The sequence below is a fragment of the Falco peregrinus genome, chromosome 1 (genome assembly GCF_023634155.1).
Source record: "Falco peregrinus isolate bFalPer1 chromosome 1, bFalPer1.pri, whole genome shotgun sequence".
Classification (NCBI taxonomy): Eukaryota; Metazoa; Chordata; class Aves; order Falconiformes; family Falconidae; genus Falco; species Falco peregrinus.
The window spans coordinates 37,723,462-37,737,764 of record NC_073721.1 but is presented as its reverse complement, the minus strand read 5'-3'; the positions used below and the strand labels follow the sequence as shown (position 1 = coordinate 37,737,764).

The window sequence follows — 14,303 nt, the reverse complement described above, 5'->3', positions numbered from 1 at the left end:
AGCTACCAAGGTTGGTTAGTTCCAAGCAAGGTAAGTTATTGAGGAGCATGAATTGTTGCTGTCTTCTGGTCCAATTCCTTCATAAATGTTACCAGTCTTTCCCTACCTTACAGTTCCTAGGATATTTCCTCTGATGTAGATGATGGTTTCTCATATGCTGCCACATCACATGTGATATGCAAACCCAAACAGAAGAATTACTACATAGCCTACCTTGAGAAAAATCAGTTTAATAACACATAGATGGGAGGTTAATTTGACAAAAGCTTCCTTTGGTTTTCTATTCTGCCTCCTCTCTCTTTCCCTCCACTGTCCTTAAATCTGGTCTAAAACCTACCGTAAAACTGCTGTCAGACTAAAGGGCCTGCAGTTTTTCATCACAACCTCTCCCTTCCTATTCTTAGGGGCAAGTGGCTCATTTGCTTTTCTTCAGTCACAGAGTTGTGTTCTCATGCCATGAAGACAGGAAAAGCTCTTCTCACCCAGCAGTTCCATGTACCAGTCCTTGCCGAACCTGGCAGTGGGGGTTAGTTAGCTCTGACAGTTTCAGTTTGTTCACTTCCACGTTTGGTTTCTACATTTTGTGGTAATTGTGATCTAGCACCTTCGTTCCTAGGAAACCACATGCATTTTTACACCGTTATCTTTAACACAAGATCTTTGTCATCTAGGGAACCAGCTCACCTTTCTCATCTCACTTTGCTCAGTAGACTAAGAATTCTGTGCATACGGGGAAGAATAGATCCTCTATTCTATATTTAGCATGCATCCTTACACATGTTTTGACTTAAATTCGAAACTCCACTTCATTCAAGTTGATAAGCTCCTTTTCATCTTAAATGAATTATTTTAAGCTGAATCCTGAGTTTAACAAACTTTAATACCTTGAATTTGAAGAAAGCAGCAACATCAACCAAAAAACTCCAAACCAACCAAAGAAAACCCTTATTTGTAAACATGGGGTTTAGAGTTTAGAGACTGTGGTGGCTCAGTCCAAAGCAGGGGCACACAGGATGCATTTATATGATTAAATGAGAGCAGGAGGGACAGGGTGCCCTGTCTTGAAATTACTGTGTCACACACAACCTTGTTCCCTGGCTCGTCAAAAGAAGAATTTGCTAAAGGAACCTCCAGCTCTACTTCATTCAATATAGGCAAAGCGTCTATTTTTATTGTAGGCTCTGCAAGAGCTATCTGATCTGCTGTGCACAGAACATTCCTGGGAAAATGTGAGACTTTTTAAAGGAGTTCTGTGATGCAAAAGAAGTTATGTTTTACAGAAAAAGGCACATATCAAATAAACAAGAACATAGAAAACTAACGCCTGAAACAGACTTTGATGACAAAAGAAAATTTTTGGTCTGTAAAAGCTAAATAATAGAAGAGAGAGCCTACTGGCTTGAGAAGTACTGTTGAGCTTTGCAAGTACGGCTGTTAGGATCAGATCTTATTCCTAGATCACGCTGTTTTAGTTAGGATCTACAGGGATGATTAGACATGCACATAAGGAACAGCGTTAGTGCTGTAAGAGGTTTGCTACTTTCTGAAAGTCACATAGCAGTTTACAGTGCTTGTACTCACAGTGTCCGTAGAGTCAGACAGGTTAGCATAAGACATGAAAGCTCAGCTGTGAAGTGTTAGTCTGGCTCTAGATAGAACGTTCTCCATCGGCTCAAGGAAGACCAGGGTTTCAATTAGACACTAATTAGCACTCCTATGTGTGACACCCTTATACACTTGGAATTTCAAAACAGTTCAAACATGACAGTGGTGTAGTTTCTGTGACCTTTTCTCTTTTAATGAGAAAATTCTTTGTGTGAAATAGACTTATACTCAGTTCAGGAAGGACTTGGTTATTCAGCCTAGGAAATTTTAAACAAGATTAATATTTGCAGTTTTAAAAGGAGGAAAGGGGATTTCTTTGGGGTAAAATGCTGAAATGCTTTCTTAGTTTAAGCCCCTATTAAATATTATCTTTCCAGGTCTTGGCTGTACAGTTGAACTAAAGAATTTTTCTGCCTGAAGCCAAAACAAACAGAAAATCACTAACAGTAATAGGGTGGGAGCCTTCAAACACGAGATGTGTTCATTACTGGTTTCAGAGGTGAAGAAAATACATTTAAAGGTAAGAGAAAATGCCGGAAGATTGCTCGGTCCACTTGAAATAAAAGAACCTCTAAGGTTAATTACAGGTTTTTGTGACCTGAGCATTAAGATGACCTTGAAAGCTACTTTGGATAATATTTTGTTTCAATTTTTTGTCACATGGTGAAGCATAAACCTTTTTCTTATAGGAATACAACGAGGATGTTTATTGGACCTACTCTGCAGCTCTTGGGAACGAAACAGAAAAATAAGTTAAAAATGTGATTTTCAGTTATTATTGTATGCACTGATATTATTGTGAGACTTCTTTCCAAGCATAAGCCTTGCAGTTCCAGTAGAAAGTGGGCAGTTTGAAGACCGTTTACATATGCTCCCCCTTCATTTTTTCTGTCTTTAGGCTTATACTAGAGACCACGTCCAAAGCCTACTGACATCCTACTTCAGTAAGATTTGAATTAGACCTTACTTTTCTCCCATATTAAGTGAATCAACTGCATTTGTAGGTTTTAGGAACTGCTTTTGCAGCATGCTGCTTGTCACCAAATAGTTTGCACTGGGTGGTAAAAGCAGCAGGGATTCCCTTTTTCCTTACCTCTTTGCAACCTTTACCCTCTCCTATTCTGGATTTGGGTATGTAGAGATAAATAGGTACTGTATTCCTCTGGGTCCCATCCAGCTCAGTTAGGTGAGATTGGACTGCAGTGGGATATAACATCCCATTTTTTGTATGGGTCATGGGTAGGTTACTGTATCACGAAGTGAAGGATGGCACTCCTGAGCAATGCAGCTTCATGCTTATTCTCCCCTTAGGCTGGAATTACAGCCATATTCCAGTCCATAGCATAATCCAACCATAAATGCAGTAGCACAGACTCAGCCCTTCCCAGCTTTGAAATTCCCATCCATCATAAGTAGTTATGGGGGAACAGCTCTGTTTTGAACAAGGACTACACAAGATTAGCTTCTGGTTTAAGACTGGGGAAAGAATTACACCACAAATAAAGTCTGTTTAAACTTTTTGTTTATGTCAAATTACATCAAATCAAAGGAAGGCTATGGTTCTGCTCATAACCTCACAGAAAATAGCGGGTTAATGTTTTTTTGGAGTAGTCTAAGAGATTAGGACATAAACTCTCCATTGCAATTGTGTCTAAATCCCCGGATGCCTTGCAAAACCTAGCAATGTTCTCTACTCTGAAGTATTCAGAAGTTGTTAGTCTGTTCCATTTATTTTTTAGTTTCCTTAGCTGGTATAAATGAATGCAGTGGAGTTTCATTGTTTTTCACTGTCTGAGGTACTGGTCCCAGTAGTACCAGTAGAAGGAGAGTTAAGGGAGAATTAGAGCAATAGGCAAGGGCTGGATGGCATTGTCTGCTTAAATGTGTATTCTGTAAGCATTTACCCTGATTTTTTTTTTTTGCTTTCTAATGACTGAACCAAACAAAACAAGTATAGACTGTTTTACAGACTGGTTAGCACTTGTTGTCTGGTGCAGAAAAGATTAACAAACCTACTGCAGGCATGAAGAAACACCCCAATTATTTTTGGGCAGCTGCAATATTAGAAACAGTTTGCTGTAGTTCACTCCAGATAAACCCTTACAGCTAAGATATTTCTATGCTAATCTTTCCTTTGAGATGCTGTCATGTGTTTACTTTTAAGGATATGTAAGCCTCACTGAAAATAGTCACAATGGGTGAGCAAACATTGTTCCACCATTATAAAATAATTTTAAATAAAATCAGATCCTTCGTGCTACATGCTAAATGAACACTTCTAAGCCCAGCTTCAGCCACCAGGTACGTAGCTGAGTCCCTCTAGTGGCATAAACATTTATTTGGCTTTAACATGTCATTAAAATTCTCTGTTACAGTCACATTATAGCAATAAATTCACAGGTAGCTTTTTTGGACACGCTAAGGGCTGTGGCAAAGTGGATCTGGGATTAGATACTGTGCAGGCTCCTGTTAATGAATGTAAATTGATTTTTAGCTGTGAGGGGCAATTATAGATGCGCTGGAAGGAGAAGGGAATTTTTAAAAGGATATTCTAGGACTAATTGCAATCAGTAAGGAACACGCAAAGAGCAACGTAATACCCAGGACAGCCAATAGGAATAAAACCTTATACACAAATCTATCATGTTCTAGTAGTGAAGGCAGTTTAAAAACACTGATCTCCACTTAGATTGTAAATGCGCATCACCCTCTTCTCACTCATGTATTCTCTCTCTCTCTCTCTCCCCCCTCCCACCCCCCCTCACATACACACACACACACACAGAGCACAGGCTCCTGGATTTGTAGAAGACAGACATCCAGGGCACTTCTTGGCATCCACAGGAAAATCATATGGGATTAAAAACCCACAGCAGTAAGTACTCGCTGCATTAAATGTTTATTAAGTGGCATGCTGTCAAAACCTAGACTTAATAGTAAATACAGGAGGACTTTAATGGAAATTGGTTGTATTTGATTTTTCTTAGGAACTGCTGAAAGCTGCCGCTTGAGGATTACAACTTCACCTTTTGCTTTTATGGATGCTTGTTTACTATCCATGTGGTATCCTCTGGACAGCCAATAATCCATTCATTATCCACACTGATTGAGTGCAGGAGTAGTGCAGTGGGAACTACTTCACTCAGCTGACGGCAGTCGACAAAAGGAGGGAAATGATGAATTCGGACAATTTAACCTCCCAAAGCTTCCTCTCTGCTATTCACAGCAATGCCAGCAATTTATTCTCTGGGCTCCAGTTTGTTCAGTCCTTCAAGCCACTCATCATCCCCTGCTACTCGCTAGTGGTTTTTATTGGTGTCATTGGGAATTACCTTCTCATTTATGTCATCTGCAAGACAAAAAAAATGCACAATGTCACCAACTTTCTGGTAGGCAATCTGGCTTTCTCAGACATGCTCATGTGTGCAACCTGTGTGCCTCTGACACTCGCGTATGCCTTTGAGCCCAGAGGATGGGTGTACGGCCGTTTCATGTGCTACTTTGTTTTCCTGATGCAACCTGTCACTGTGTTTGTCTCTGTCTTTACACTGACTGTCATAGCTGTGGACAGGTATTATGCCATGGTGTACCCATTCCGCAGGAGGCTCACCATCCCTATTTGTGCTTATATCCTGGCTGCTATTTGGCTGCTGAGCTGTACCTTGGCTGCCCCAGCCTTGGTCCACACTTACCATGCAGAGTTCCCAGAACTGGACTTCTCCATCTGCGAGGAGTTTTGGTTCCACATGAAAAGAGATCGCTTAGCTTATGCCTACAGCACTCTCATCATCACTTATGTACTGCCTTTGGCTGTCATCTCCCTGTCCTACCTGAGAATCTCTGTCAAGCTGAAAAACCGCGTAGTGCCAGGCAACGTCACCCAGGGCCAAGCTGAGTGGGACCGAGCAAGGAGGAGAAAGACTTTTCGCTTGCTAGTCTTGGTGGTGGCAGCCTTTGGAGTCTGTTGGCTGCCTCTGCACATCTTCAACATGATAAAGGACATAGACATCAGCCTGATTGACAAGCAGTACTTCAACTTCATCCAGCTGCTGTGCCACTGGTTTGCAATGATGTCTGCTTGTACCAATGCCTTCCTCTATGCCTGGCTCCATGACAGCTTCAGGGGGGAGCTGAAGAAAATGTTTGTCTGGAGGAAGAAGAAAATTGGACCCACTACAAACTGCATTATGGCCAGTGTGGTGCTGTAAATGAGAGCTGGTTGCAGTGCACTTCCTTCATGCAGTAACAATGTAAGTCTTTTCCACTTCTAATTACTTGTTATTCCTGACGTTTGTCCACAGGGCTCAACTACAGTGACACAAGTCCCATGCATAGCTTCCTCAGCACCTCCACCCCTACAGGGAAGGAGAGGCAGGCGTCATGCCCCAAAAACAACTTGACTTCTTTGGCTGGAGTTAGAGGCCAAGGAGATGTTAGCCTAACAAGACACCCTTATGTAAGCTACAGGGATCGTTCCTATCTGTTTTGGATATTGCTGGCAGTATACAGACATGAATATGAGACCTAAACACCTCAATGAGGAAGTGTTTTGGATCGGGTAAAAATTATATCTGCATATCTACCTAGAGTCCAGTCCTTAGCACAGGATCTAAGGTAGAGGACTAACAATATTCCTGTAGTCCTCTTGCATTACAGCCATGCTGAAAATAGCCTGTGTCTCTCTGAAATGCCCTTCCTGAGCTGCTGTCTCAGCTGTGGGCTGCAAACCAGGTTGGTGGGAGCGGCCCCCAGGCTCCCTCTGGCAGCAGCGACATGCAGATGTGTCCCCACTCCTGAGTGTGCAAGTGATGTGCGCAGTGATGGCAGCAGCAAACTTGCCCTCCCTCCAAGCGCCTCTGTACAACACGACCGGCTGGCTTGCGTGCCTGTGGCCCTTGGTGGGGCGTGCTGTGTCTGCTGGCACGGTTTCCTCCCTCGCTGTCATCTTCTCCTTGCCACTGGCCGGGCAGATGGGGCGGCAAGGCTGCTCACCTGCTGGCCATGGCCAGCTGCACAGGGCGGGCAGCTGTGCCCTGTGCTTTCTGAGCCCAGCATCATCACGCAACCCCAAACCTCCTGTGTCTCGCGAATCTGCCGCAGAGCATGTAGCAAGGTGAGATGCAGTATTGGGAGAGGGGAAATAAAACCGGAGTGATGTGATTTCTGTGAGGTGCAACAGCCTGTTTGGTGGATTTGCTGATTAACAGAGCTATAGAAGGAGTTGATGGGAAGAGGCAGGGGGGAGTCTTTACTGAAAGTGAGAAGCACAGATTTAGATAGTAAGTGTCACCATCAAGGATGGACAGACCAGAAACATAATGTGTGGTCGAGAATCATACAAATAAAGGAGCATTAAGACATACCCCCACTTTACCGACATTGAATTGCGTTCCTGCCATTGTCTCGTGTAACCCCAGTTTGCTGACCCTACTGCAAGTCAGCTGTGCTCCCAGCCAGAGGAGCGGACGTCGTCACTGCCTTGTCGGTGCTGAGATGCTTTCCATTCACCTCCTGAGGAACAGATTTTGACATCTGGCAATGCCGCCATCAGCTTTGATCCCCAGAGACAGCCAGAGACTTTGGTATTGTCTTCAGGAGCACTTCTGGAGGTGTCTGTTAAGATACAGAGGGTGGAAGGGGCTGGTGACATTGAGCTGTGCATGAGCATTGCACATTGTTACCAGTCAAAGAAAGACCTGACAAATGGAGCAGAGTGGCAAGTGCTCTCTCAAAAGAGAGTCTTTTGGGAAGAAACAATTTCCTTTGACATTCACCTTTCAATCAGACAAGGGACTTAGAAGCTATAATCAACCTAATGGTTTCTAGTTGCCTCCTCCCTGACCTGAAAATACCTAAGATAATAGGTAAGTGTACAGGACAAAGTTCTGAAAGCAGGCATTGTTTCTGGAGAGGTTTCTTCCAGCTGGCTCAGCCAGAATCTGGGATGGATGGGGAGCTGCCTGATGCTGAGCTGAGATCAGCCGGAGCAGCAGTGCAATCCAGGGGCAGTTTTGGTCGTGACTAGCAAGGGCACCTATTCAACTGCAACTGCACATGACCCAAAACATATACTCTGTGAGGCGTCGAAATAGACGAGAAGGAAGAATGAAGCAAGAGAGGATGGTTTCTCTAGTTTGTGAATTTGCTCCTACTGTGAAACTGATTATCATTTGCTCATCAGCATTCAGTAAGCTTAATGTGGTTTAAAAAGTACACAGATGCATATGCACCCACTGGGAGAAGCATTGGAAAAATATTTGAAATGCCTTTTCACAAATTTCCTTAGAAATTCAAGCTGTTCTGCTGTTAGTAATGAGGAACGGGATATTAGAAGCTGATTACAGGCACAGAATCAAGGAGGTCCTTTTAAAGTGGGCATTACTTGCGTTCACTCTGTGATTAAGTGTATCTGCCTTGCTTGCATTGATTTAAAGATTTGAATGACCTATTAAAGCATGTTTTGCTTTTGCTGAATTTTAGGAAACTGATTTTCCTTCAAGCTCAATATAACAATTTACTGCAATAACTAGTGATTTTGAAAAGGCAAAACCCACCCCTTCCAATCAAACTAACCAAATTTTCTAATGCTTTCAGCTTTTGTTTCAGGGCTCTTTTGAGGGGAATGGAGAGTAGGACAGCAAGAGAGCACTGAAACTACACTGCAAAAAGCAGCTTTAAATAACAAAATCCTGATTTTGAGAGATTTTTCTTCTATGGAATTATGTTACTTCCAGCTGTTAATGTGCCGGTTTGTAAAGGTTAATTAGCACTGAGATGGCCCGTAATGTGTACAACCTCATGCACTAAATACAGACGGCATTGTAATCCACAGTGATCCAAAGCCCAGTGGAGTACTGGGAAGACTCTTGTCAACCACAGCAAGCCTGGGATCATTCCTACTTACACATCATGTTTTTATTCTCATTTGCCAGCAATGCAGTTTGGCTTATTAATGTTCCTTTGAATGTTAGTGATTGCAGAGGACTGCTGCAGAGGGCTGCACGAAGCAAACAAGGGAGTTCTCTATTTTTTTCTTTTTTTTTCCTTGAGACAGAAATGAAGGGCTGCTCAGTGCATATATTGTTCCCACAGTGACAGACGCACTCGGGAACATCTCACCGGCGGCTGCAGCCTCTGGAGCTGCCATTCCAGCTGTGCCCAGGTCTGTCATCTCAAGGTGGTCCTCAGGAGTGCCCAGCACAGTGGCCATCCTTGTTTAAGTGCTGGTTTAGCTTGTACTTGCCTTGAATCTGTCAGGCCTTGTATCTGCAGCAGAAAACTCTGTGTCTGCCCCTTGCTTCAGGCCCTTCTCAGGACTTGGTTTTGCAGGTGCACCCTGAAATGCTCCATGTTCCCCAGCTGTGGGCTCCTGAAGCTTCTCCCCTCTCCTCAGCAGCCCCCTTGGTCCACCTCAGTGGTCTTGTAAGGCTATTTTTCCAGGCTTTCCCTGGACAGTGCCCAAAGGAGGTCTGGTCCCAAGCAGGAGGGCTGGGGGTCCTGTGGACTGGGGGGGATTGAGGCACAGCCGTGTTCACTCAGCCCCACCTCTGAATCAAGCCCCAGGAATCTCTGCTCAACATAATTACTGTTTTCTCTGATAGCCAGAGTAATAAACAATAATAAGATTTAGAGGCGCATTGGTGTGTTTCTTTAATCCAGTTATGCAAATAATTATATTAAAAGCCGTCATGTGAAATGTGTTTGCTAATCTCCACTCCTTTCCAGGGAGCTGCTGTGGTTCTCTGAGGGATCAGGGCTCATCACTCCCCTATTTTTGGTGGTATAATTTTTAATTATAATTTAAGAAATCATTGCATGCTTTGATTTTATAAAATAGCCTGGTTCGAAACTTGGTGAACCTATTAACTTTCCCTGTAAGGGTTTGAGTTGTTTCTTGCTTACACTCACATCCAAGGACTCACATGCTGCAGGGCAGCTGTTCTGCAGGGATGGAGCTGGGCTTGTGTCTGAGCTGAGGTGTGGCAGAATGCTGTATGCTCCTCATCTGCTGGGATTTCATTCTAGTTGTTTACACGTACTGAAAGACTTTTAGTGGGTAGAGACCCATGCGCTCTGCATTTTACAGCAGCAAATACATGTTATTTATGATGGCTCCTTGGGCTGTTCCTAAATGAAGGTCTCCATTAAACGCTCTGAGATGTACTACGGAGTTTGTACAGATGCTCTGTGCTGGTGGTTACAGGCAGATATCAAATGCCTTAGCCAGCAGGCGGGTGATCAGAGCATGACTAGTCTTGGGCTTAGGAAATAGAGGGCCCACTTAGGACCACACTTAAATTTGTAAAAAAACTGTAAAAATCATCTGGGAGATTTCACAGGGGTCAAACCTCTACAGCTCAGCAGGCTCTGCATATCTTAAATGTGGAGATTAATAGAGATATAGAAGGATTTCATGGGGAGAAGCAGGGGGGAGTCTTTGCTGAAAGTGAAAAGCACAGATTTAGACAGTAGGAATGACAGCATCACAATTTGAAGCTAGCTGTTCTGCATAGTTGGAAGGACTCACAGAGCATCGTTCTAGCAAATACACTCTATTTCCAATGTTTATAGATGCAGAAATGCTTGATCAAACATAAGCTACTCCCCATGGTCAAACGTGGGATTGGTATTAAAAGGTGACGTACTTGTGGAACATATAAAAAAATAAATCAGTATTTGATCAGGAATTAAAAAACAGATTAGATAGTAAAAAAAGGCCACTAAATCTGAAATCAGACAGCCAAAGAAGAACAACAGTTAATATAACCTCAGTTAAGGTCAGGTAGAGTTGGTCTCTCCCCGACCTTGAAAATGGCAGCTCAGTGCAGTCAGCAAAGACTAACTTGTTTGTGCAATGCATTGCTTTAAATAAATTTTCCTTATGCTTGGATGAAGAAAACTGTGAGAGCTGTATCATATTTGAGGAATGACAGTTTATCTGGGAAGGGCAAGAGCAGAACCTGCCAGAAGGCCATTGCTCACAGGAGCATGTTGAGTGCTTCCCAGCTGATAGATAGACTGGGAGAAGATGGTATTTTTCATGCCAGCTGAACAACAGATGCTCTGCACAGTTTTAATTGAGCAAATTTTCTTTGTTGAGGTGTCAATGGTGAGTTATAATTAGATGTCTAAGATTATACAGGGTACAGATATAAGCTGAAAATGGTGCACCTGCAGCTAGGGAAAAAAAAAAAAGAAGTCAGATTTGACAGAACTGTACATCCATCAATCTGCCCACCAGACGAGAAGAGGGCAGAGAGAGAAACAGCATGCTGTTGGTAAAGTCACTGCTGTCTTTGTCACTTCTGCATGAAAAAATATAATACAAATGTTTACCTCCAGCCCTCCACTCTGACTGCCCACTAGCTTTGTATTTTTTTCAGAAAAAAGTAGTTGCATTCCTCCTCCTTCTCCTGGGAAAAAGGTTGCTCAAGGGTCAAAGCAAATATTCCTGTCTCACAGAAAGCACACAGAAGTCAGGGAGGCTTTCTAAAATGGAGTTCACTCTCTTCTCTCTTAAACTTCTTTCTGCAAGCAGTAGTAGCCCATTGTGCCTGACACACAGACTCTGCGCCTAACCCTTTGCTGTGTGTGTCTGCAGCTGGCAGGAGTAAACCTGGGCTGCTTCCCACTTGAAGCAGTGGCTTTTGTGGTTACATCCAGTAAAACCTCCTCCCCATACTTAGTGACTTCATTCTGGGTCAAAACCATCACGAACTCTGGCTCCTTTGTACCTGATTTCCCTCCACATCAACAAAAGTTTGCTTTACTGAAAGTCCCAGAGAACAACTGCAGATGCATCGAATGTACCCTGCCCATGTTAATGAGACCTTGCCTTTAGAATTCGTTATCATACTCCCTGTTTCAAGAGCAGGTTTCTAAGTACATTCCTACCATGTACTGATATAACCAGATGGAACAGGCTTCTCCCAGGTTGATTTCAACCAAATTTTATATATGTTTCTCTGCTCCCTGCCCTCCCAGCGAGTCTCGAAACCATTGATCAACAAGTCAGTAGAAGCAGGAGCCTCAAGGATGTTGAAATCCTAGTGGCTATCTGAAATAAGGAAAAATACTAGCATTTTCTTGGTGCTTCCCAGGGAAGGAAAAGACATCAAAGTGTTCGCTCCTTTAGGGACCCAGCTAGGGTTACACTGGGGACGGTGTAAATGGTTCAGAACTAGTTATGAGATGGCGAGGCTGCCTCCTGGAGTTAACAGCATGAAGCTCAACTATACCTCACTGGGAGTGAAATGTATTTGATAAAAAATTTTAGATCCCTATGGAATCTAATATCTACCCTCTTTGCCAAGAAGCTCATAGGACTGACTTTCTTGCCTGTTGTTGCTTACTTTTCCTTTCTACAGCCTGCTTTGTTGACCCAAGTTAATGAAGCTAGTAATTAATATAAATAATAAAACACACACTCAGGAGCTCCCTGCTTTGTGTCTCCAGGTCACTGGAAATCAATTTGGGATCACTGTTATCTATTTGCAGCTGACTGGGTTCTCCATTCCTTGCATCTTGTTTATGTTAATTATCAGTATTACATTGTAATTTCCTTGTGTTTTTTTTTTTCTCTCTGCAGGGAACATACAAAAGGAGATGATGGCTTTAATTCCTACATCTACATTTCCTACAATTTCTGCATTTCCGTTAGGCACTGGAGATGTTTCATCAGCAGCTAGCAGGACCGCAAAGAGAAGCTTGCTGCTTTCCAGCACAGCAATCAGATCTGCCTCTCCTGCTGAGCACAGTTCTTGGTTTCCAGATAAAACGCTGGAAAGGCAGCCTGTGGCTCACAGCAGCAGTAGGGGCTTTAGTGCTGTGGTCTGTGAGAGCCTGGTGATGTGTGTGGTGCAGAGGATCGCTCTTAGGAAGCTCAGGATCCCCCCAGCAACATCACCAACTAAGTGATGTGCTCGGCTGGAGGCAGCTGGTGCTCCCTGTGAGGCTGGGCAGCACGCGGTGTGGTTGCTCTGTCTGTGGTGTCTCAGCCACAGGGAGTTGTGTTCTGTTACCCCATCACACCCACAACAAGTCAGGCTGATGCTCTGGTGAGAATGTGACAGCCAAACAATGCGGTAACTGTGACACACCATCACAGGTTGCCATCAGTCACAGCTCAGGTTTGTGTGACCAGCTGTGTTTGGGAGTGGGGAGGCGAAGCAATGGACTGTACTGTAAAACATACCTGTCTTGGGCTCCTGGATGCAAGAAAGAAAGAAAAAAAAAAAAAAAGAAAAGCATAATTTTGGACATCAAGACAACAATAACCATCCAAAGGCTAAATCTGTAATAACCCAGAGGCTGTTTCTGTACAAACGCAGGGGTAACTCAAGCCTTCTGAGTCTGGTCCCTCACTTGCAGCGTGCTGCTTCAGTGTATTTGCTTTATTGCATCTTTCTTCCCACCCCGCAGCCATATGCTGAGGGCCAAGCCAGATGTATGCGTGAACCATCAGTGTGTGGTCCAGAGACAGATGAGTTGAGGGTGGATGCACCTGTGAAAGATTTTTTTATAAGAGTAATTGAAAGTTTGGGGATGGGGTTCTGAGGCAAGTGTTCAACCAACCCACTCCTCAGCAACTGGGTGCAACTCTGGAGGAAGTGAGATGAAAATAATCCCAGTATCATGTGCAAGAGGCAGCTACGAGCTACATCACCTATTAGAAATTACTTTCTAAGTCACTATAATACAAAGTGGAATCATTAAGAAAATAAGACCTTCAACACTCTGCTTCGGAGTGATTTCCCCTCAATTATTGGATCCTTTTAAAATTCAACATCTGTTGTTAATATGCATAACTTAAAAAAATTAAAAACAAATTTGAAACCATCTGAAGCACTAGACACAGCATATGGCAGACCTGTTTAACCTTAACAAGTCAATAGTATTATCATTGTGAATCACTTCTTCATTAAAACATGTATTCCTGTCTGTTGTATAAAATGTTTCTTTGTTAAAGCCTTTTGGACCACCCATGCAATTGTCAGTTATCACAGCTAATTCTAAATTGTTTTGATAGCACTTCTTCTTGGAAAATTGCCACAGACTGAGGATAGACAAAATGTAAATCATCACTGGTCAAAGTTCCAACATCATCAACAAAGTTCAGGGAAGCTTTTGAAGACCTATGTTTTGCCATAGTTACAAAAAGATGGGTTTCTTCATTTCTAAGGCATTGTGGAAAGCACTGTTCCAAACACTTCTCACCCCAAAAAGTTGTATACAGGGTCTGACAAGATCTGCATATTTTTGTAGTTCATAACATTCTTCCTTTGGTGCTAAATGAGGAAATATGTTTTCCCATGCAATAGTTCAAAATGGCACTCACCCACCTGTAAATGCTGCCTACTAGGGATAGGGTGAAGGCGTAAAAGACAGGTTGAAATTAAGAACTGGGAATTAAACCCCAGACTGCTTAGACCCTGAAGTCATTAAATTATTGGATAAAGGCAACTGTGCATTGAAAAGTTGTCTTTCAATCATTTACTGAGAAGATTTACCTCCTTCCCCCATGTATTTCAAGAAAAGGTACTTGATTTTCAGCCTACTAATTTTCATGCAGCGACATCTCCCTTCAGCCCAGTATGAGGCACCCAGTCTCAGAGATGCAGGGTTTAAAATCACATTGTCGCTTTGCATCCTCAGTGGTGGCTGTCAGCTAGTTTAGCTCAGACAGCAGCTTGTTCTGC

General features: G+C 43.1%; 1 protein-coding gene across 1 annotated transcript; it reads left to right on the top strand.

Moving 5' to 3' along the window:
• Positions 1-4,388: 4,388 nt before the first annotated feature.
• PRLHR (prolactin releasing hormone receptor) lies at positions 4,389-13,647 on the top strand. The gene is made up of 3 exons (XM_005229752.3): positions 4,389-4,480; positions 4,593-5,855; positions 12,194-13,647. The coding sequence occupies exon 2, from the start codon at positions 4,779-4,781 to the stop codon at positions 5,811-5,813; it is 1,035 nt and encodes a 344-aa protein (XP_005229809.1). The 5' UTR covers positions 4,389-4,480; positions 4,593-4,778; the 3' UTR covers positions 5,814-5,855; positions 12,194-13,647.
• Positions 13,648-14,303: the final 656 nt, after the last annotated feature.